The sequence below is a fragment of the Micrasema longulum genome, unplaced genomic scaffold (assembly GCF_059751315.1).
Source record: "Micrasema longulum isolate JH-2025_06_02 unplaced genomic scaffold, ASM5975131v1 h1tg000578l, whole genome shotgun sequence".
NCBI classification, from domain to species: domain Eukaryota; kingdom Metazoa; phylum Arthropoda; class Insecta; order Trichoptera; family Brachycentridae; genus Micrasema; species Micrasema longulum.
Window position 1 is genome coordinate 853,764 of NW_028277774.1, and position 22,974 is coordinate 876,737.

General features: G+C 31.5%; 1 protein-coding gene across 2 annotated transcripts in view; it reads right to left on the reverse strand.

Moving 5' to 3' along the window:
* Window positions 1-22,663, reverse strand: part of LOC148280467 (cell adhesion molecule Dscam1-like) — a 139,010-nt gene extending 116,347 nt beyond the window's left edge. For both annotated transcript variants that reach the window (XM_088228336.1, XM_088228337.1), the window contains exon 1: window positions 22,525-22,663. In XM_088228336.1, the coding sequence (XP_088084462.1) occupies window positions 22,525-22,660 (136 nt within the window). In that variant the 5' untranslated portion in view covers window positions 22,661-22,663. The remainder of the gene's footprint in view (window positions 1-22,524) is intronic.
* Window positions 22,664-22,974: the final 311 nt, after the last annotated feature.

A 22,974-nucleotide genomic window follows, 5' to 3' on the forward strand; every position in this document is an offset into this window, starting at 1 on the left:
CGTTATAAAAGAGTTTAGTAGACAATTTAACCAAAATAAATAAATTCTTAGGGTTTTGGAGAAGAAAAACAAAAGTCAATTTTTAACGTTTATAACCTGTCAGCTGAAAAGAGATTTATTTCATCACGTAAAGTTGAAAATTCATCCAAAGTTTGACTATTTAATTTATCAAAAATTTTTATCTTTAAATATTTGTGGGGAAAAATAACTGCAACATGTATTAATATGAGTGACATTCTACAGAATCACATTCTAAAAACGTGTAATTTTAGGTGAATATATTTAATGTGTAGTTAAACTACAGCTATCTGAAACCCAATTCCGTATTAGAAATTTTAAATGGAAACTCTTCGTTCGGCGAAATAAAGAAAATCACAGTGTTTCAAATAAAATGTACAAAAGATACCTACAAACAAAAATACTTAAAATGATTAATTTTACTTTTGGAAAGTTTGTAAAAGTAATCCTTTGTCGTCCCCCTTTCGTAATAAAATTATTGGAAGTTTTAACATAATTACCTTTTCCCCCAAATTTTCATCAAGACTTATAAATGAAAACATTTTTCCTTGAAAACAAATTTTAAAGTATTTATGATTAAAAATAAAACCAACGCCAACGGTCAAATTAAACGCCAAGACAATACGGCATTCGGGAAGTAATTCTCAGATTATAAATTCATATTATTAAAACGATTTTCGTTCCTCTTTGAATTCGTATTAAATGCGAAATGTTTTATAACGCTTACAAAGTTCATAAAATTCAAATTATTAGTTTTGTGATTATGTTTTTAAGGAGTCATTATTATTTCTACAACATAACAGAAAATAAACCGAGATTAAGAACATTTGAAAACAGAGAATAAAGAAGTCTAGGTTTTATGACCAGTCATTGGCTGGTTTAAGTTGCCACTTTTTAAACTACGTAGCATCAGCTCTGAAAATGCCTAAGCTTCTGTATTACCTTTTTTAAATGTTTTTCATCTCTGTGGTTATATTTCAAACTTAATGATTTCACAAGGGATCGAATCCAACCCTTGTTTAAATAAATTTGCACAAAAAGTTGCGAAGGTTTTTACTGTCACTACTATCGACTTGTTTCTTTTTTTGGTGATACCGTGTCTGTGCAGGAGCCATCTTCAGGGTAAAATGAGTGTTTTGTAGAAAAAAATGATGTGTTTAAGTACAAGTAATTTGTACCGTGTCGCAGTCAGCAGTAGGCACATTTCTATTCATTGTTGTAGTACGTAGTGCTGGGAACCATGTTGAGTTTAATTTCAGCCTTATTAAATTTCTTTTTTACAATATTATGTTATATATTGATTTTAAAAATACAATTAATTATTCTACGTACATTTAATATATTTTTATCGGTATTCGTTACTACGAATATATATGACATACTTGTGATATTTCCATATTGGAAGGTAAAATGTATCAGGTGATCTCAGGCGCCTACGGACACTGCACAATGACACATTTTGAACACAAAACACTGAATCCACATTTTTTGAATAATGAAATAATAAAAATGAACAGTGCTATTCTGTATTAAACCTTAAACATATACTTGTGAAAGCCCCTTCCATTCCTTCGGATCTGATCTGGAGGTCATGTAACCTGTTTTTTGATTCGCAGATTTTGCAAATGTGTCCGTCATCATTTATCTAATTTGACTGGAATGTACTTGTATATTAGCAAATTACAACAAAGATGGAGAATATTTTAGAGAAAGAAAACTGAAAATGTATCGGGTTGTGTTCCTGTGGCTAGTGTCTCGGACTCACGGACCAAAGGTTTGTGGTTCGAATCCCACTCTACTCCAACTTGATTCCCATTTTCTAATACTGAGTTATTTACAACTGAAGTATTTGGGTAAATCATAAGAACGCAAATATTGCTTTAAAAAAAAAGTCTAGGCGTTTACAGTGTTTATGACCCGTCATTAGCTAGTTTGAGTGTTATTTTAAGTGGTTTGAATGTTCATTATCGTGTTCATTCGTTAAATGGTTTAAATGTGCTGGTTTAAGTGGTTCACATCATCTTTTTTTTCTTTTTTCTGTTGTAATTTCTTATCTTATTGACTCCCTAGTGTCTGAAATCCAGTATTTTGTCTACAAGCATTTGGGCAAACTTGAAATATTGTAATCAAATGTGTATTGTCAAGAATATGATTGGTAAAAGATTTACTGACTGCGGTTTAAGTTTGGAATAACTTTTATATACTGCACTTTGCACAAATCGAAGCTCAATAGAGCAGAGCGTTCACGAGTGGAGTGGAAGATGTTTATCGAATTTTATTTTAATATCGTATACTCGTACTCAACTGCATGTTATTTTATTATATCTGTCGAAGGAAAATCCCACATACTTATTGGTTGGATAAAACATCAAACGTAAGATTGGTCGCTTGGGGTAGTAAATTATTATTTCCTTAAAACGGTATACAATAAAAACTCAAAATAATCCAAAACAACTTTACAAAATATAAAATACATGAAAAAAAGACACGGTTTTATAAAACCCTTCTGTGGCTGTGGTATAATATGAGTCTAAATGCGAAACAAGACTGTCTGATCTGTCTTATTCATTTTTTAAATGATGTAGATGTTTTTTGCTATCTTCAAACGGACATTTTCACACTGGATTTGAAAAGCAAAATTTGTAAAAATATGTGTTGTTAAAAATATTCAGCCTCACTATGCGAAAAATAATAAAATGCGAGGTGTGCTCTGAAAAAATATATATTTTTTAATTTCGCGGGTTTAGAGAGTCCAATTGTCAAATTGATTAGAAATGTTGTTAGTTTACATGCTCCTGAAGTATGCTAAAACTTTTAGCTGTATCCATTGTTTAATTTGTCTGTGGTAGCCGCTAAGCTCGGCGATTTTCGTCTGTTAAAAAAAAATGGATCAAAGAATTTGTATCAATTTTTTTGTCAAAAATTGAATAAAGTATAAAAAAGTGTGTCAAATGTAAACAATAGTCTATGGTGAGTCTGCTATGAGTAAAACAAGAGTTTACGATTGGTATAAGCGTTTCCAAGATGGCCGTTAAGACGTTAAATATGACGAACGGCCCGGACGCCCCAGCACATCAACAACCGATGAAAACGTGGAAAAGGTGAATAAAATGGTTATGTGCGATCACCGAATCACAATCAAAGAAGTCGCTGATGATGTTGGCATATTGATCGGGTCATGCCATGACAATTTTTTGAATGTTTTGGGTATCAAACGCGTGGCAGCAAAATTTGTTCCAAAATTTTAATTTCCAATAAAAACAGCGGCGAATGAAAGTTGCTCGGGTGTCACGAAATGAAGTCAACTACGATGCATAATAAACGTATTAAAACAGGTAACAAAACGTGAGTTTACAGATATGACGTCGAAACTAAGGCTGAATAGTCCCAGTGGAGTCATTCTGGATCGCCAAGACGAAAATCGCCGAGCACGCCGACCCCGTCTAACCTTAGCGGCTACCACAAACAAAGTAAATAATAAATACAGCTGAAACTTTTAGCATATTTTAAAAACATGCATACCAACATAATTTTTATTAACATTTGACAATCGAATTCTCCAAATCCGCGAAATTAAAAAAATCCTGTTATTTTCTGAACAAACCTCGTATATTAATAAAAGTGATGCAAATACCATAAAAAATATATATTTTACTTTATAAGACAGGGCACGAGAACAGAAATTACGACAAGAAAGACAGATATAATAGTATAAGTCCGGTGTTTGTGTGAATGAAACGAACACAAAAAAATTAATTCGTTCAATCAATCGGTTATTGGCAGAGAACAGGAGTGCACGCTAGTTCTGGGACCGGCGTTGTCATGATCTTAAATTTATTTTCGCATGACAGCCCTAAATTATATAAAAATATTAACAAATTATGGAAAAAGAATTATCTTAAAGTCAGTGGCGAATGGTGATTTTATTTACAGGTAAGACATAAAAAATATTATATATTTGTACCTACATAGGAGGTACATAATATAATGTAAGTAATACATACTATAAATTGATATTTTTCTGTGGTTCTGTGTGATATAACAACTCTCATCCATGAAATCAACTCAAACTTTATAATTTCGTAATAAATTATATTATATAGATATATTAGCCATTACTTTAATATATAATTCATTAAAAATTCAATAAAAATACCACTATGAATTTAGTCGATATTAGGTATTCAATTGAAATGTCAACTGGCCGTTCTGACATTGTTCTAGTAATAACTAGAGCTAAAAACGGCCGCGTGGAGTGTTATATGTCCTGCAATATGACGCATGAAAGTAATTATGGTCTTATGTCAAAAGTACCATCTGAAAAAAAATAGTCCTCAAGAAACAATGTTTGAAATACTGTTTTCCAAATCAAGAATCTTCAAATAATTTGTGAAATCTCCAAGTTTAATCTAAGAGAAAAAACTCGCACTGGGGTTAATACCTGGGGTTAATCAATTTATTTGCTGATTACTTTAGCAGTGTTTATAGTTCTACTTCTAATTCTAGGTTACACAGTATTGATAATACAGATTTAATTGATTTTAACGACTGTGTATTTACTGATTCTGATGTAAAAAAGGGGATTTGTGCCTTAGATCCAAAAAAAAGCGCTGGGCCAGACAATATCCCTACACTTCTTCTTATACAATGTTGTCCCTCTTTAACTGGTCCACTTACAAAAATTTTTAACTTGTCCTTGAAAACTGGAAACTTTCCCAAGAAATGGAAGATCTCATACTTAACCCCCATTTATAAAAAAGGAGATAAAACTGACGTCTCCAATTACCGACCCATTTGTATTCAGTCAGCCATTCCAAAGTTACTGGAATCTGTTTTGCTAACTAAGTTCACCAATGAAATTAGTAAAGTTATCACTCCGTTACAACATGGTTTCATAACTGGTAGATCAACTCTTACAAACCTTATGTTGCATCAGAATCGGTTGATCACATCAATGGAGGGACGTCATCAGACTGATACAATTTATACTGACTTTAGTAAAGCGTTCGACAAGGTTTCTCATACAATTTTAATACACAAACTTAGTTCATTGGGAATTACTGGTAATATCTTGGAATGGTTTAAAAGCTACCTGTCATCAAGGAAAATCTTAGTAAAAGTATTCGGTTATAACTCGTATCAGTTTGAGGCATCTAGTGGGGTACCCCAAGGCTCCCACCTGGGACCAGTACTGTTTTCTTTGTTTGTTAATGACATTGTGTCGATATTTGAGAAAGTAGACATTCTTCTCTTTGCCGACGATCTTAAAATTTCAAAAACTGTTACCTCTGATACCGATTGTGGAGTTCTTCAGTCTAATTTGGTAAGGCTGTACAACTGGTGCCAGAAAAATGAACTTTATTTAAATATCGACAAGTGTTGTGTAATATCATTTACAAGAAGTAAAAAACCCATAATATTCGATTACAACATTAATAATATCAATCTGGGAAGAGTTACACAAATAAAGGATTTGGGGATAGTTTTTGACGAAAAATTGACATTTATTCCTCACATTGATACCATCACTAATAAGGCAATGAAATGTCTTGGATATTTGCAGCGAACTGTAAAGGATTTTAATTCCATCACTACCCTCAAAGTGCTATTTACTGCCTTGGTTAGAAGTAATTTAGAATTCAATTCAACAATTTGGTCACCTTATTACAATGTTCATATTTTAAAGTTAGAAAGAGTACAACGTAAATTCCTTAGATTCATCAATTACAAACTTAATATACCCGCTGAAAATATTGATTATGATAATTTATTATGTACACTAAATATGTCAACTCTATGTAAAAGAAGGATTATAAATGACTTATTAAATTTATATAAAATAGCGAATGGCGTATTGGACGTCCCGGAATTAACTAGTGTTATCAGCTTGAAAGTACCTCTTCGAAATACTCGGCAGCTAACGTTATTTTTTGAATCTCCTGGCAGTCACAATTATTATTACAATTCACCAATACCTAGACTACACCGGCTAGGTAACGAGTATGGTGAAGTTGATATATTTTGTCTGTCTTTATATAAATATAGGTTAAGTATTCAAAAGGTTATAAATTAATTTATGTAAAATTTCTTAATATTTTTCTTTATTTACTATTTCTTTTTCTCATGTATCTCTTTAATAATGTATAAACTTATATGTATGTATACGTATGCGTGTATGTTTTCATATGTAAATTTTTTAAATATTTTTCTATGTACCATATACCTATGTTGGTACATTTCCTGATTTTTACTTATTATTGTATTTTTTAGCTTTTCTTATGTTATCTTTTATTTTAACCAAATTTACATACTTATGTTTCACTGCTGCACTTAAATGTAATTTCTAAAATATGTAAAAGCCCATTGGGCGTGTAAATCAATAAATAAATAAATAAATAAATAAATACATTAAAAATAAAGTATACTTATTTGTGTGAAAAAATATGCTGGAATAATCGGCTAGTTTCTTGGTTCACCGCAGGCGCTGGGCGCGCTTTATTAAAATTTTACATTTATATTAGGATAAAAATACCAACGGTGGAAATTATTTTAAATAAATGGTAATTATTTATTTGTTTTTCTGTAAATAAAGTTGCAATAAAACATTATTATGGTTAGTCAAATACAATGGTAAGCTGTGCATAATCGCTTCAATACACGTTTTTCCCCTGCTAACAGTATATACCGATGTTTATTTTTCAAATGTCTGAACTACAGAATATTTTGTCTGTTGCTTGAGGTAATACGATGTTTGGTAACACGACACCAAACTTCCGAGTTTTGAGAGTAAGTGCTTAAGGAGAATATTAGGTATAAGGTGGTTTGATTTGTAATTAACATTGAAGTACGGGGCGGACGCAGCAGCCTCCTATAACGAGCGTCTTGAGGATGCGGCAAAGGAACTGGCTTGGACACTTGCTGCGCATGCCTCGGAAGAACCTGAACCCAAGTCGCCTCTTTTTTTGACCTGTTCTGGAAGGCCGTCGATGACGATCTTTCGACTTTATTCGGCGGAACGAAAAGGCGCTGGATCGACGTGGGAGGCGAGAGTGCTGCCTGGCAAAAGGGTCTCCTGGAGGCAACTGGTGATGTCCACATAGGAGCGGATGTGGAAAAGAAGAGAAGAACACGATGGTGCATTACCGCTTGTAAAAGAATTTTTAAGCGTACTTTTACGGAAATCGATACATGTCATTTAAATATTTTTATTTTGATTGAAATACTTTCCGTAAAAATGTCCTATAACTTACTCATGGGGAAAACAAAGTACTAAATACATTATTAATTTGACTAACGAGCGCTTTTAGACGGAAAGTATTATATTCCTTGTTTTTGTTTCAACTAAGGGTAACTTAAGTGCCAAGTATCATTATATTTCAGTACCCTAGATTTCAATACATTAACATTCGATGTTTATTACTATCGTTATACAAAGTACAATAAAACAAATATTAAACGTTGACGACGTAAATATTTCCTTTTTGAAATCGGTAAATTAACACAATAATTAATGAGGTTTTTAGGAAGATTTAATCTTAAAATGGATATGTATTTATTAATTTACATTGCACGCAGAGCCTTTCACCTTAAAAAATACATATTTATTAGAAAAAAATACTTCAATATTAAAAACTTTAGATTTAAACTTAAAATAAAAAATAAATAAAATTAAGATATTTTTGTCCTAGCTTTAATTTTTTTATTTGTATTTTGTTTTAATTGTGCCTGTATGTTTTCTAAGAATATATGTTTGCCATTTTTTTAATGGATTAAGTTCGTTTATTAATGAATAAATAATAAATAAAAGTACATATCTATATAACACAGCAGTTGCATATAATGAATATGGTTTAAGGTTATAAATCAAAATAATAATTAATAAAAATTGAAACAATACGTGAATACGTAAATTTTGAATTTTCATATGAAAGGGAAAAGGAAAAGTATATGTTTTAACGTGCATTGGTAAATATGTATAATAGATTGAATAAAAAATAAATAATTATCAAATGTAAAAATATGGTTTTATAATTAAAAATATATAATTAAAGAGCAAAAAAATTGTTTTCATGTTGCAAAATGACAATCCAATAAAGCATTCACTTAAATACATAATAATATACACAAAGTTACAAAAGTAAACATAGAAAGCACATTGACCTAACAAATGTAAATTACCGTTCACTATCTTTGAAATGATTAAACAGAGATGATTTATGTAAACTACACGTTACGTTAACAATATCGGCAACGTGAATATAGTTATTGCTGAGTTCATCGAGTCTATTCAAAATAGCAAAATAAGTTCATTGCAATTAAGGTAGAAATTTTGCATACTGGCATTGGATATTTTCGACACTGTATAACGTTGCACATAATAATATACTAAATATGTCAAGATACTTAATGTAATTTGTTTTTCAACAGTATTTTGAGTATATCCAAATACATTTTCCTGTGTTAAAAATATATTTAAGTAAATTTCTATTCTTTAATTTTAATTATTTTTTATTTTTTTCTCTATTTTCCTACTTTTAAAAAAATATATTTTAAACCATTTTATTTGGTAATGTTGAGTTATTTGTTGTCTATCTTCTTAATTATACTCCTCTGAACTCTTTTATTTAATTCTTCATTTAAACTAATGTCTGAGCACCCGATGACAAACTATTATTTAATAGTTTATCGGGACAATATATGTTTTAATATTTTGTTTTCTTTTTATGATGTATTAATATGGTAATAATGTATTTTATTTAGTAAACACTCTATAAAACTAAAAAAAAAACAGTCTAGATTTCACTTTCTAGGGCGTTGCCTAGTAGGTCAAATAATTCATATCGATGAATCTCACCCACTCGTAAATAAAGGTTTCAGCCATTTGACTTCACAAAATTCGTCAGATGGAAGGATTAAGGGAAAGTAAATGTTAAAACATTGGCAGAATGGTGAATGTTACTCAGTGTACAAAGTGGCTACCTGAATCAGCCAATGACAGATCATAAGCCCAGTGAATGCCTAGATTTCTATGTTCCCATCTCTAAAATGTTCCTTATGTCTTTTGTAATATACTATTTTTTTACACGATTTTACTCTAGTAAGCTCTGATAAACTCAAACACAAAAATAGATGCAGCTATATCCAAATTGTTTATTTATTCAATGCATTAGATTTAAATTAGTAACATTTATTGCAGTTTTTATTACATTGAGACAAGGTCTTGTGTTTGGAGAAGGACTTACACTGAGTCAATAGTAGGTGCAAGTATTTTAAGTAAATCAAATTTAATTATAATTCGTCTTAATCATAAAGTGTCCTTATTAATGAATTTATTTTTCCTTTTTAATTTATCAACAATATTTTGAGTTTGTCCAATTTTACGTAGACACGGACTAAAAAAAAATTCAGTGATTAAAAGTTGTTTTATTTATCTATTTTATTACAATAAATACCAAAAAAGTTAATGCTTCAAATTTATAACAATTGTATAATTATTTTTTGTATTAACATATTTACTATAAAACATTATTATTGAAAGTCAAATATTGGTAAGTTGCGCATAATCGCTTATTTTGACGATTCGCCCCTGATGTTTACCCCTGCAGAGAGATGACATGATGATTAGTTTGTTCGTGTAACGCGTTTATTTGTAATCATCAACATTGATAAGAAAGAATTTTGATATTTGTACTGTAAGATATTTATTCGTATTTGATCAACGCAACGCCAGCGGTAGAAAAGTTATGTTTGCTCGCAAATAGATATTTCCAAGCGATTGGAATGGAAAGAGGAAAGGTAACAGATGGCGGAAAAAAACAATAAAAATGCTCGTCGTTTTAGTAAACTAAACAAGAACTGGTGCCGACTGCAAGGGAGAAGGAATCGAACTTCATAAAAGTTTATCATGGCGGAGAGCTCTCGTATTTTGTTCAAATAAAAAAGTCATTCCAGAAAAGTAGATATTTTCCTATTGAAACGTTATCAAAGCTCAATATATAATAAATTTATTTGACATTTTCCGTACAGTTTGATATATTTCTCAGTGTAGTAACTCACCAAAGTAAAACCAATAGAAGGTACTTTATTTGTTTATACATATTTCTTATTGAAACTCAATGTAGGTACATATCGTCGCAATTCAGGCAAAAGTCACTAACTCTAAAAATAACATTTTTTAGTTAAATTTGCAATTCGAAACGTAAAATTATGTTCTTCAAGAGGAAACCGTTACAAAGATTACTTAGTTAGAAAAAATTGCGTACATCCGAATTATTTGTTTTGTACTGTGTGACTTAATATTATAATGTGATACGAGGGTCATCTTTAAAATAAAGATACCCCATTTATGAATGATAGAAAAATGCTTGAATTAATTTTTAATTCACATGATAATTCTAAAGTATTTTTCGACGTGATTGCCGTCGAGATCGAGACATTTCTGTAGTCGGAGCACTACTTTTTGTATGCCATTATCGTAGAAATCCGCCACCAGCCGCTTCAGGTGTTTCTTCACTGCTTCTTCGACCTCCTGGTCATTGGAAAAACGTTTACCACCTAAAAACTCTTTGGCGCAAAGTTGGGTGAAGGGGAGTGAGTGACAATATCCCAACCAAACTATGTCAACAGCTCCTGCGTAACACGCGCGGTGTGGGGCATGGCGTTGTCATGCAGGAGGCTTACGCCCCGGGAAAGCATTCCCCTTTTGCGATTTTGCATGGCTCTTTTGAGTTTTTAAGGGTATTGCAGAAAACTTGTGCATAATTGATAGTCCCTTTAAGTATTAAATCAACCGAAAAGACCCCCTTGCGGTTCCAGAAGACTGATGCTTGAACTTTTCCGGCTGAATGGGTCGTTTTAAACTTCTTGGAGGATGGAGAAGATAAATGACGTTACTGAAGTGATTGTCTTTTGGATTCTGTGACATTTTGTCGATTTACCACATCACTACTATAAATTTTCACGAGCTTTCGATAGATTTTCGAGGCGGTTTTGTTCTGCAAAATCAAAAAACGAATGACCATGTGTATCCCGTACGGATGGAAGGTGGTGGGAACGCGCGACGGGATCTCCATCGGAAAAATTTAATGCGACTAAACAAAATGGTGACCAAAACGCGCGATCAAATAAACTGATCGTTAGGATCCCCCCTACACGCAAGGTACGCCAACTTTAGAGCAAAATAAAAATCCGCAGCTTCAGGAGCCTTTGTAACTTTATTTTATGGACGACCCTCGTATATTAAAACATTTTTTTAATATTTCTTTAAATAATGAATTTTTAACCACAACTTAATGATAATTATTTCTAATATTTCCTTCCTTTCACTCAGTCTTATAGTTTGCATTGTCCAGAATATAAACAGGCAAAAGTAACTGAACTAAATTTTAATCAACTCGCCTCAATAAAATCATTCCAGATATTTTTTAATGTATCAGAAGGAAAAAGTAATCTGTAAAATTTATTGAGAAGACACAAATAAATTTTGTGTATTTAAAACCTTCAAAATACAAAAAAAAATCGATAATGCTTCCTTCATGTACATATTTAAATTTATAATTTAAAATCGGGTTGTGGTCCCGTGGCTAGTGTTGCAAACTCAAGAATCAGATATTTGAGGTTCGAATCCTATTCCAACCCAACTCGATTTTCATTTTCCAATATTAATTTTCCATTACTGAGTTATTTACAACTCGTTAAAAATGAGTCCATAATCGAAAAATTTGCGCAAACCATAAGAATGAAAAAAAAACATATCTCGATATTTGTACATCTACCATATACATTTTTACTACACATTTGCCCAAGAGATTTATATTTCGAATGACACTCATATTTAATGATACAAAAAGGTAATTAGAAGTTTTAATTTGTTTTAAAAAAATATAAATACTTGTTCCTGATAATAAGCGAGTGATTAATGATTCTCAGGGAATTATCACGATCTTAAAAATATTTTCATGTTATCTTTCTTAGGTTTACTGAATATAATGAACAAAATTTTTCCATCTTAATTTCGCCCTTTGCCCTTCTGTGCAGTATTGAGTCACAAGAGACCAATATTTCACTTCTCATTATGTTTTGTTTGTTAAGAAATCAAACAGTCGAAAGTCGAAATTTATTCAAGGATCTTTGTTTTCTCTCGAGGATACATAATAAACGAGTATTATAATATAACGCTATTGTGTAGTTGGTAGAAAATATTCCGAAGTTACAAATACATATATGTATATTTAAATGTCTTTATTGCTGGTTACGCCACATTTACTATATGTGCGTTAGAAGTTAAATTTATTTGCTGCCTACCTGGCTCAGATTAAGATGTTGCGATTCCTTCGAGTTCTACAAACTTGTTTCGACCTGTTCAGTTGATCCGCGTAGTTTGAGACAGACGTACGTATAATAGATCAAATAAAAATAAGTAGCGATGATGATGTTGTCGACGATACTACCGCGACGATACATATCCTGTCATGTAAATGCTACCCCGCGCGTCAACGCGTGGCGCCGCGCGGTCATCTGAACTTAGTTTCACTGTGGATTTTATTTAGACTTATTTTAATGAACTCGTAAGATTTAATAATAAAAACGCCTTATTTTTAGCAATTTGAGGAGACTTTAAACTTTTTAAAATAAGTTTCAGTTTCAGCCGAAACTAGAACAAAATCCGAAAATTGGTTTCGGCTTCCGCTGAAAATCTTGTTTCGGTCGTTTATCAATTCATAAATATTCCATTCATTATCATAATTCCCTCTCCCCACCTAATGCTGCATACGGAACTGCGTTGGTACACCAATCGCGGCGAATCTTGATAATTTTTGTTACATGAAGGTAAGATGATCAGTCCAACGTATCCGGTACCAATCCAGGGACTTTGAAATATTCTTGTTTAAAAACACCCTTTTAAAATAAATATTTCATCTCAATCATGTCGGGAATCGAACCTGAGACCTCTTGCACGGTAGGCAAACGCGCTGACTATTACACTGCGAGGCTGAAATGTCCCATTAGTTGTATGTAAAAATATTGTTATAAAAAAACGAAATAACGAGAGTTGAATATTGATAATAACGTTTTTAAAAAGGCGTGTAGGAATATTTTATAACTACAGGGGTAGGCGCTCAAAGTGTTACCAACTTCACGTTGCTGCAGCAACCAAACGGCTAATGACAGTGCGCTCATGTTTTGACACGTGTCAGTCTATTATATTGTTAATAATTCTACCGAAGTATATAGTTTTACGTCACAGTTAAAAAAAGATATCGGAATGGAATTTAAACTCAACAGTGATATTGTTCTGTATTTAGCTGGAAAATTGTAACCAGCCATTATTAATAAGCTACAACATTTACATGTGAAGAAAATGGTTTTGTATTGGATCATTTCACGTAACACTGTGTTACTGGCAGCACAAAAAAATGACGTGGAAGTGGACATTCATAAAACAGCAACATCGACCGAAATGGTTCGAAAGGTGAAGGCCAGAATTCAACGTAATTCACGACAAAGCGCAGTTTTACTGGCGAAAAATCATTATGTTTCTAATTGTAGCATGGGGCGCATATTAAAAAATGAATCACAATTGAAGTCCTACAAAATACAAAAAGTGCAAGATTTAACGCCTGGCAAAAGCAAAGGTGATAAAACACTTGCACGTTGGTAACGAGCTGGAAAATTTGGTCTTTCCTGATGAAAAAAAAATTAACGGTTCAGCAATATGTAAACAAATAAAACGATTGTGTATGGTTTGTTCAAATTAAAAGACAACTGAAACCAGCAAATCACTCTGCAAAAGCAAGCGCCTGCATCAGTGATGGTTTGGGCCGCGGTAACTGCCACAGGACGCTCACCACTCGTTTTCATTGAACAAGGCGTAAAGGTAAATCAGCAAATCTACCGTAAAAATATTTTGAATGATGCGTTGTTATCTAAGGCACGTAAAAAAATCGGTATAAACCTTTGGACTTTTCAACAAGACTCGGCACTATCCCAGAAAGCCCGTGAAATATAACGTTTTTAACCAGAAAAGTTCCCAGTTTCATTTCATCACAACAGTGGCTTCCATGTTCCCCGTACTTTTACCCAATGGACTTTTCCATATGGTCTAACTTAGAGGCAAAAGTACCAGCTTAAAAATATAAGACGGTTGACGTCTTGATATTCGCCGAGAACGAGACAAAATACCATCAGCCCAAATTTTTTTACATTTTTTAATAACATTTTTTTTTTAAATTGAAATGTTTTTACGATATACTGAAGTTTATTAATTAAATTTAGGAATTAGAGGATTAATAATAAAATGAAAAAAATTATAGATTTCTCTATTTAATCGTTTTCAAATCGACTGGATGAAATCCGTCTAATAGTGTAGTGGTTTGCGCTTTCGCCTATCACGCATTAATTCCTAGGTTCGATTTCTGTCAAGGTGGATGTAAAATATTTGACCTAAAGCGATACAATGCCCTGTGATATTCAGTTCAAATAGAAAAAATGTTGGATGTCACTGTTAAGTACTTAATTAACATTTTTTATTCTTGCAACTCAAATAAGGCTATAGATATCCTTATTATACCTACATCCTTCCTAATTCAAATTATTGCTGTCCCACCGTTCTGTGAACAAGTAACATTGTGTCTAGTATTTTGCTGATAAGTCCTATCATATACCTGCATTTAAATATTTCTGAAAAAATGCGATTAGTGTTCCACAAACAACCTAAAATATACATCTTATTAACAACCTACACGATACCGGTATCTGTGCAATTGAAAAAAGAAGTGCATTAAAAGTGCGAAACAATTTTTAAATGAGTAAAAATTTTTCTACAGCCCACAACATTCCTTCCGTTGTAAGTTAAAAATACTTATCAAATTTTTCAGTGAATGATAGGTAATAAACTTGCACGAACCTTTTTATATATTGAGAAAAACTCGTAAATTACAGTATTGTCCAAAATAAATATTAAAAAATGAAATAAATATTTTTATGCCTCACAGTTGTTCATGACTCTCAATACCACTTTGTTAATTGAAAATTGATAACTTTGGTATAAAAAACACAAATCAATATTACAAAATTCCCATTCCAATCCCTCACTTTTAATTAACTTGCCAAGCTACCTCACCCCGCCTCTGTCGCTAAGCCGCGGGATACAATATTCAATACCATTATAAGAATTGCAAAAGTAGAGGCTTATAAATTGATAATTAATTTTGTATTCCTTTGAATCATTTTGATAAGATTGGAATCAAGTATTTGCGAGACAATATCATAATTGAAATCAAATTTAATAAAAATAAATATTAAGTATTTTAAAATCTACAATACTTTGACTACGTATGTCGAAGTAGACTAAAGCTAGATCCACATTCTTGGTAGTGGATCTAGCTTTTCAATCAACCACCAACCACCATCATTCAAAAAAATCATCCACCCCCTCAATAAAAAAAAAATAGACAAAAAAGGTATTTCAACCACAAAGCGATACGCACCAAACGCGGACAAGGGAAGCGGCTGGGTAGGAGAGGAATAGTGGTTTTTGGAAGGGGTGGTCTTAGAAATTAAGGATTTACTCCATTTCGAATTATAAAAAAAATGTTACTTTTGGATTTTAAAACAAGTGTACGATGAGGAATATTTCTCTGAAGTTTCACGGTCTGACTAACGTCGTTTATATATCTACACTGATGAGCTTTATTTTATATATATTAATATTATTTTTTTTATTAAGGAAAAACAACCGTTTTTATATAAGAATACAAAATCTAAAAAATAGTAAATACATCCATTTAAAGTTTTTCACAAACAGTAGAAAAATAAAATATTATTTAAGACATGAGAAAAAATGGAGGAATGGAAGAGAGGGATTTTCATAATATAGTTTACAAATTCAAAATTTTGATATCATTATAAAATAAACATATTTAAATCAATATAAACTTATTACACACTGACAAATGTTTCATTTTACAGTGTTTCATAAGTTTTTTTTTTGAAGTCATAAAATTTTGTATTAAAAATTTCTCAGTAAATTAAATTTGGAGCAGCTACGATAAATAAACGATTTTTGTAAATATTTTTTTTTGGGCAATAAATTACAAAAAAAAATGAACTTGTGTTGACTTTACAGGACGATTGATTGAAATGTATTACAAAATAAAGCCTTTAGAATTATTTTGAAAAAAAAACAGATACACGAGGATAAAGTCGATGGTAAATGAAATGAAATTATTAACATATAAACAAATAATATTTTACAATACAATGATATTTGTTCATAAAATTATAAACTCTAATAAAAAAACAGAATTTCGGAAAAAAAATGATCGGAACCAGCATGAACACGATCACAATACTAGAGAAAAGAACAAAATTAGACTTCCATTTACGAAAAAGGCAAAGTTACAAAATTCAATTTTATTTAAAGCAATTAAAAAGTATTACGAAATGGAAAAAAATATTTATGAAGAAAAAAACATATCAAAATTTAAAATAATGGTCAATTATATGTGATAAACAATTTATAAATTAAATATGTTTGCAATGTTATTATTAGAACACACATAACAATATGTATGATATGTGTGCCCTACTTTAAGATTTAAATTTAAAAAAAAAATACGCTCCAAGAGATATGGACTATCGATAAAATTGTTTAAAATGTTGAAGAGGAAAGACAGATCAGAAATGCTTTTACGTTTAGTAAGGGAAGTTAAACTATGAAAAGAAGAAGAGTCTTCATACGAGTCAAAATATGTAAGAGATTTATGATCCAGAAGTTTAAAGAATCTATTCTGTATTCTATCTTGTTGTGATATATACATTGTACATCGAGGATTCCAAACAACAGATGCAAACTCAAGATGGCTACGAACGTATCCATTATATAAGATTTTGAGGGATGCGGTTGTTTTGAATGGTTGAGTGGTGCGTATAATAAAGCACAGATTCCTGTAAGCCTAATTTAAAGACGCCTGAATATGGTAATCAAATAAGAGTTTTTCACCCATAATCACACCTAAATCTCTCAGCTCGTTTTTCCAGACAAGACAATTAATTTCATAGTTGAAGATAATTTTATTTATGTTTCTAGTGAACGAAATAACGAAACATTTATCAGCGTGTAAGAATAGTTGGTTATGATAACAGTAACCCGCTGGTTTATTGAGGTCGTTTTGTAATTCTCAATAATTATTTTCTATTTAAATTTATTTCAACAGAGAGGGAAAACGTTTTCTAGAAGGGATTATGGAAGTCTAGGCATTTACAGGGCTTATGACTTGTCATTGGCTGGTTTAAGTGGCCACTTTACACACTGTGTAACATTGAACCATTCTGCCTATGTTTGAACATCCACATTTCCTCAACTCTTCCATCTGTTGAATTTTGTGAAGTAAAAGAGCTGAAACCTTTATAACTTGGGTGAGATTCATCCGGCTGAACCGAATCACCTACTAGGCAACGCCTGGAATGTGGACGTTCAAACATGGGCAGAATGGTGAATGTTACACAGTGTGTAAAGTGGCCACTTAAACCAGCCAATGACAGGTCATAAGCCCTGTAAATGCCTAGACTTTCATATTCCCTTCTCGAAAACGTTTTCCCTCTCTGTTGAAATAAATTTTAATATGAACAACTCCCTAGGGAGAAAATCCAGCCAGCCAGTCTGCAAGCATTTGGACATACTCAAACATTGTTGAATTATTTTCTTACTTAACTTTTAAAAATAATTTAGTATCGTCAGCAAACATGATAACATTAAAATGTTTAATAAATTTGCCAACGTCATTTATGTTAATTAAAAATAATAAAGGTCCTAAGTGGGTTCCTTGAGGAACACCGGATGCAATGTAGATGCTATTTGAGTTGAATCCTAACACATGCGAAAAAATGTTTAAAAAATGAACTTTTGGATTTTTTAAAAAGTTTTTTAAAGTTTTACTTGAGGAATGTTTCTCCAGAGTTTCGCGGTCTGGCCCTAAGACACGTGTATGAATCAAAGTGAAATCGCATGCAAAAAATAGAAATCCCTAAATTTTCTTCTACTCTACATCCGCAAGAAGATCCAAAATACTACCTCAGTTCTTTTGTTTCATAAAAGTCAACAGATAAAAAAGTGTAGGAAGTATGGATATTCAAACAAAATAAATACTTGTTTTTAAAAATAACGCTCCTTATATAATTATGTAGTTAGATCTGTTATGTACTAATATTACTTTGATCAATTCGAGTAACGAACGAGTTATGAAAAGGTTTCAGCAAGTTGATTCATGAAATAAATAAAATTTAATCGGTTGATAAAGTTAATTAGCATAAAAGTTTTCCCTTACAAAATTCGATACGAAGTCAAAATAACTGTTTTGTTTTCAATTCTCCGGAAAAGGTAGTATTCATTTTCATGTGGGAAACTGAGGAACTTAAACGCTCCAAAGTTTATTAATCAATTAGTGCTTTATGCCTAGATTCTCCCTTACTCGAAGTCGGTTTCAAATTTCTGGTTCACGAAACCTTTGAAACGTAGTTCACCGTTGTGTTGATCCGTATAATTTTCAGAACTGCCGTGTCAGACTAAGGGCTGGCTGGAACGAAAGCTTTCCGCTGATTTGTTGAGGGGTTATTTTGCCATAAATTATAACGATATCTGTACTACAACAGGAAATAAAGCATTTAAGGCCACGTCTACTCTGAATTCTATCTCGGTTAATGAGTGCGATCAAATCGCTAAAACAACTTTTACATAAATCTTTGGTGACAAACAAACAGTCTTTTGGGACATTTAATTATTGGTCTTGCTAAAAATCCTATTTCAATGCTTTAAGTAGAGTTTTTTTTAGATGATACAATGAAAAAATGAAAAACGTTAAAACTAGTTTTAAAAAATCGAATTATCCCAGGAGCCCAGGCGAATAAAAGACAAAACCAGAATCATTGGTGAGTTTTTACGACTCAATGGCTGCTCTCCGGTAAATGTCTTTTTTTTTTAGGAATGTCAACAGTATCGCGGAATTAGCAAATAATTAAGACAATATATAAAGAACAATACCAATGACAGGTATCCATAGAAATACTTGAAAATATAACTCGGTTACAAATAAAATATAATTTTATTAACCTGCAGTTCCAAAACTACTAAATAGAAGCATTTGTTTTTGATAATTTGCATTTTAAATTTTCATTATGATTGCTTTTACAATCAAAAGGAAATATTAATAAGAAAATCGAGTGGAGATACGTCCGTCGTGTTGCATAGTGGTTGATGATTTCGTTGACATTCACGAGGTCCTGGGTTAAATTTTGGACAGGCGGACATAAAATACTGATTCCAATGATCGTTTTAACTGTAATATTTCATTCTTCCGGGACTAATGCCTGAAGGGTAGGACTAATCACCTTACATTTAAGTAACGGATGACTCAAATACGCTGCAGTACCCGATGCACTACTGGGTGAGGAAAAAGGAATGATGATGATAATTTAGCATATTACAACAGACATGAAGATCATTTTTTGAAGGTTAATGAAGGTATTGAAGATTTTATTGTCTACGAAAATTTGAACAAACTCGAAATATCAACAATTACTTATTTTACTTGATCTGATAAAATTTCAATGATTTAATTTAACTCTTTATCCATTTATCCATCGCTTTATCCATCTCATTGTGCGATGATCGATCAATCGATTGCCGATAACTCTACATAAAAGTTTTCGCTTGAAACACGTTTTTAACAGCTACCTCTACAAGGCCCTGGACTGGCATTTGAAGCACGAAATTGAGCAATTTGCTTTCATCTAACCAAAAATATTATGTTGAAATACTCTACCATTGATGTGTCAATGAAGTTTCATACATAAATATAAACATATTGTACTAGTGAACCCTTTGTGCGGATGAGGGTAGAAAGAAAAATGAGAAATAAAGTAATATTGTGTCAAAAAACAAATTGGATTCAGCGAAATGCATAAAATGTCTCACGAGTTTTATAAAATGTGGGTTGATTTAATACATTTCACAAAATAACATGGTTTTAACATTTTTATTACAATGCAATTTAAAAAAATCCAAGATTACCCAAAATGTATTCGGATGACGTATTTTTGTAAGCACTATTAATGCATAAATACTATCTATTGACAGAACCGTAACAAACAATCTTTTTTACTAATGTTCGATACTGATTTTGTAAAAATACATTGATTTTTAATATCAACATACCTCTTTATTGTCTTTTCACCATAAACCCTAAAGAAAATTAACTTTTTGAAAAGTGTTAAATGAATATGTAAACTTTGCATTTATGAATCATCAGCAATTAAAATAAAATAAATATGAAGCAATGTTTGATATTTATTTTATTTAAATGAATAAAAACAAAGTTAGTGATTCAAATATAAACATATTTTGTTAAGAATATGCAAATGTTCTGTAGATTTATTAAACTAGCAATATTTTGAATTTTAATCACGTACAGTTACAATGGTGTTTATAAAGAAGGGACTTGGTTACAGAGGGTAACTAGGAATATTTGTAGCTTCGTAAAACAAATATTCCTTTGTTTGAAATATAATAAATGTAGCTAAATTGGTAAAATAATTATTCCACAAAGGTTCGTATAAGCTTTTCCAAATACGGATTTAGTTCAGAGAATCCTTTTAATATCTTGATAAATTCTAACCTCCTACAAGTGCCCAATTAATTATAGTAATAGATAAATTATTAAATGGTTTTTGGAAGCTTAGTTTAAACAATTATCAAAACAAAACACGTTTTTTGAGCTTCTAAAGCAGTTTTAAAATGAAAACGCGTTTTAAAAACATAATTGAATATTCAACACCAACAAAAAAGACACATCCTAGGTTTTGTTCAGCGTGCTGCCAGGGGTTTAAAAAAAATATACCCGTGTACTGAGAACTCTTTACAACTCCTTGGTGCGAAGTAGACTCGAGAGTGGCTCGATGATTTGAGGGCCACGTAAACTGAAGTACTATTTTATGATAGAGAAAATCCAAAAGAAGTTTCTGAGATATCACTATATGAGAGAGTGCGGGTATTATCCTTGGCTCTACCCGACCGAGTTTCTCCAGGGTATGTTTGCCAACAACAGTTTAGAGACTAGAAAGAATGTGTATTTGACTATACATTTTTATATTTTTTTGCGCGGTATGGTCGATAATCCTGAGATTATGATGAGAATTGGTTTGTATGTTCCTATGTACCCAAGACAGCGTCAGCATAGATTGTTTCATATTACAATATACGGGAACAACCTGCCAATGCCTGTTAAAAGGGCTACAGCTATGCTGAACAACATCGTTCTAGATGTTGATCTGTTCCATGACTACGAAGGGGTTTTCTGGAGCAGGATTCTTCTCCTACTTTGACAAGTCTCATTCATGTTTGCTTTTCTTTTTATTAAATGTACGACTTGAATTTTATATTAATATAAAGTTTATATTTGATGCACTAACTTTGTGGTTATTCATTATAATAAAACAAATAAAACAACTTTGTTTTTAACCACTAATTTTTATTTTTCACCGACCGGTTTCAAAGCAAACAAGCTTCTTTGTCAAGGTTACGTAAACCTTGACAAAGAAGCTTGTTTGCTTTAAAACCGGTCGGTGAAAAATAAAAGTTAGTGGTTAAAAACAAAGTTGTTTTATTTATTTTAAAATAATGAATAACCACAAAGTTAGTGCTTCAAATATAAACTTTACATTATGTTTTATTCATTCAATTTAGATAAATTTATTTACACAAAAAAGGAAAAGATGATATTTAAGATGAAAATAAAAAAAATTAAGTCGAATATTAAATTAAATTTTAACCACGATATATATCCAAGTACAATACAAAAGCGTCAAATAATTTGAATAACGAACAACCTAGGTCTAACAGAAAATTAATAGTTTAGTATATTCATCAATAATGTTCTAGAATTAACTTTCTAATGATTTAAAAGATATACAAAATACATACGCACTTTTAAAACACCTTAAAACAACTGTTCATACAGCCCATGTGACGAGTGCCATGTGATATTATTTGATCGGCTTTTATTAGAGTCAACAACCCCCCACCCCTATTTTATAATAACCCCTCAAACCAGCACTTTTGCTGATTGGGAATATTTTGTACAAAGAAAATAAGAAATGTAATGTAGTATGTAATTTAATGTATTTTGTCATTTTCAAATTGACTGTGATTATTTTTTTTCCAAAATACCGTGTTTTTTTGGAAATAACAATTTTAAACACAAATTATTTATTGCCTATGAAACGGAAGTTCAAATTTGAAATTCGTTTAACATCGACTATTTTTAAGAATTTTTCTTTCGATTTTATTCTTACTTTTAAATACATCTGATAAAATGCATGTACCAATATTTTGATCAGTTAATAACTCAGTTTTTTTCTTTCGTACGTTGGTTTCTGGAGCTTGTGAATGTATGTATGCCGGGCGTGGCGTGTTTGGTCACTGATGTTTAAGTAATTCTGATATGAATATACCTGCTGTGACGTGCATGTCTCGGGATAGGACTATCCCGGCCGCGTTCGCAGCCCGACACCGGTACACCGCCCCGTGCACGTCCTGGCGGTACTCCTGCGAAGGAAATGGACTGAACACGAGGGACCCGTTTTCCATTGGAATTCTGAAATTAAAAAGGATACATTTTAAAATTAACCGAACAGTACCAGATTTGTCAAAACTGTTATGGAAACATTACGTTTTATTTGCTTATGTCAGCATTATTTGATACGCAACCAAATTATTTTTTATTTTGTCATTAATGTTATTTTTTAAACTTTTTTTTTGTATTTACTTTTATTTAAGAAGTTAAACATGAATATACATGAACAGAAAAAAATCAAAAAGGAAAAATAATGAAATCCACTAAACCGCGAAACCGGCTTGTCAGCAGGTTTCTTATTTTTCCTTTACAAAGAAAAACGTAGAGA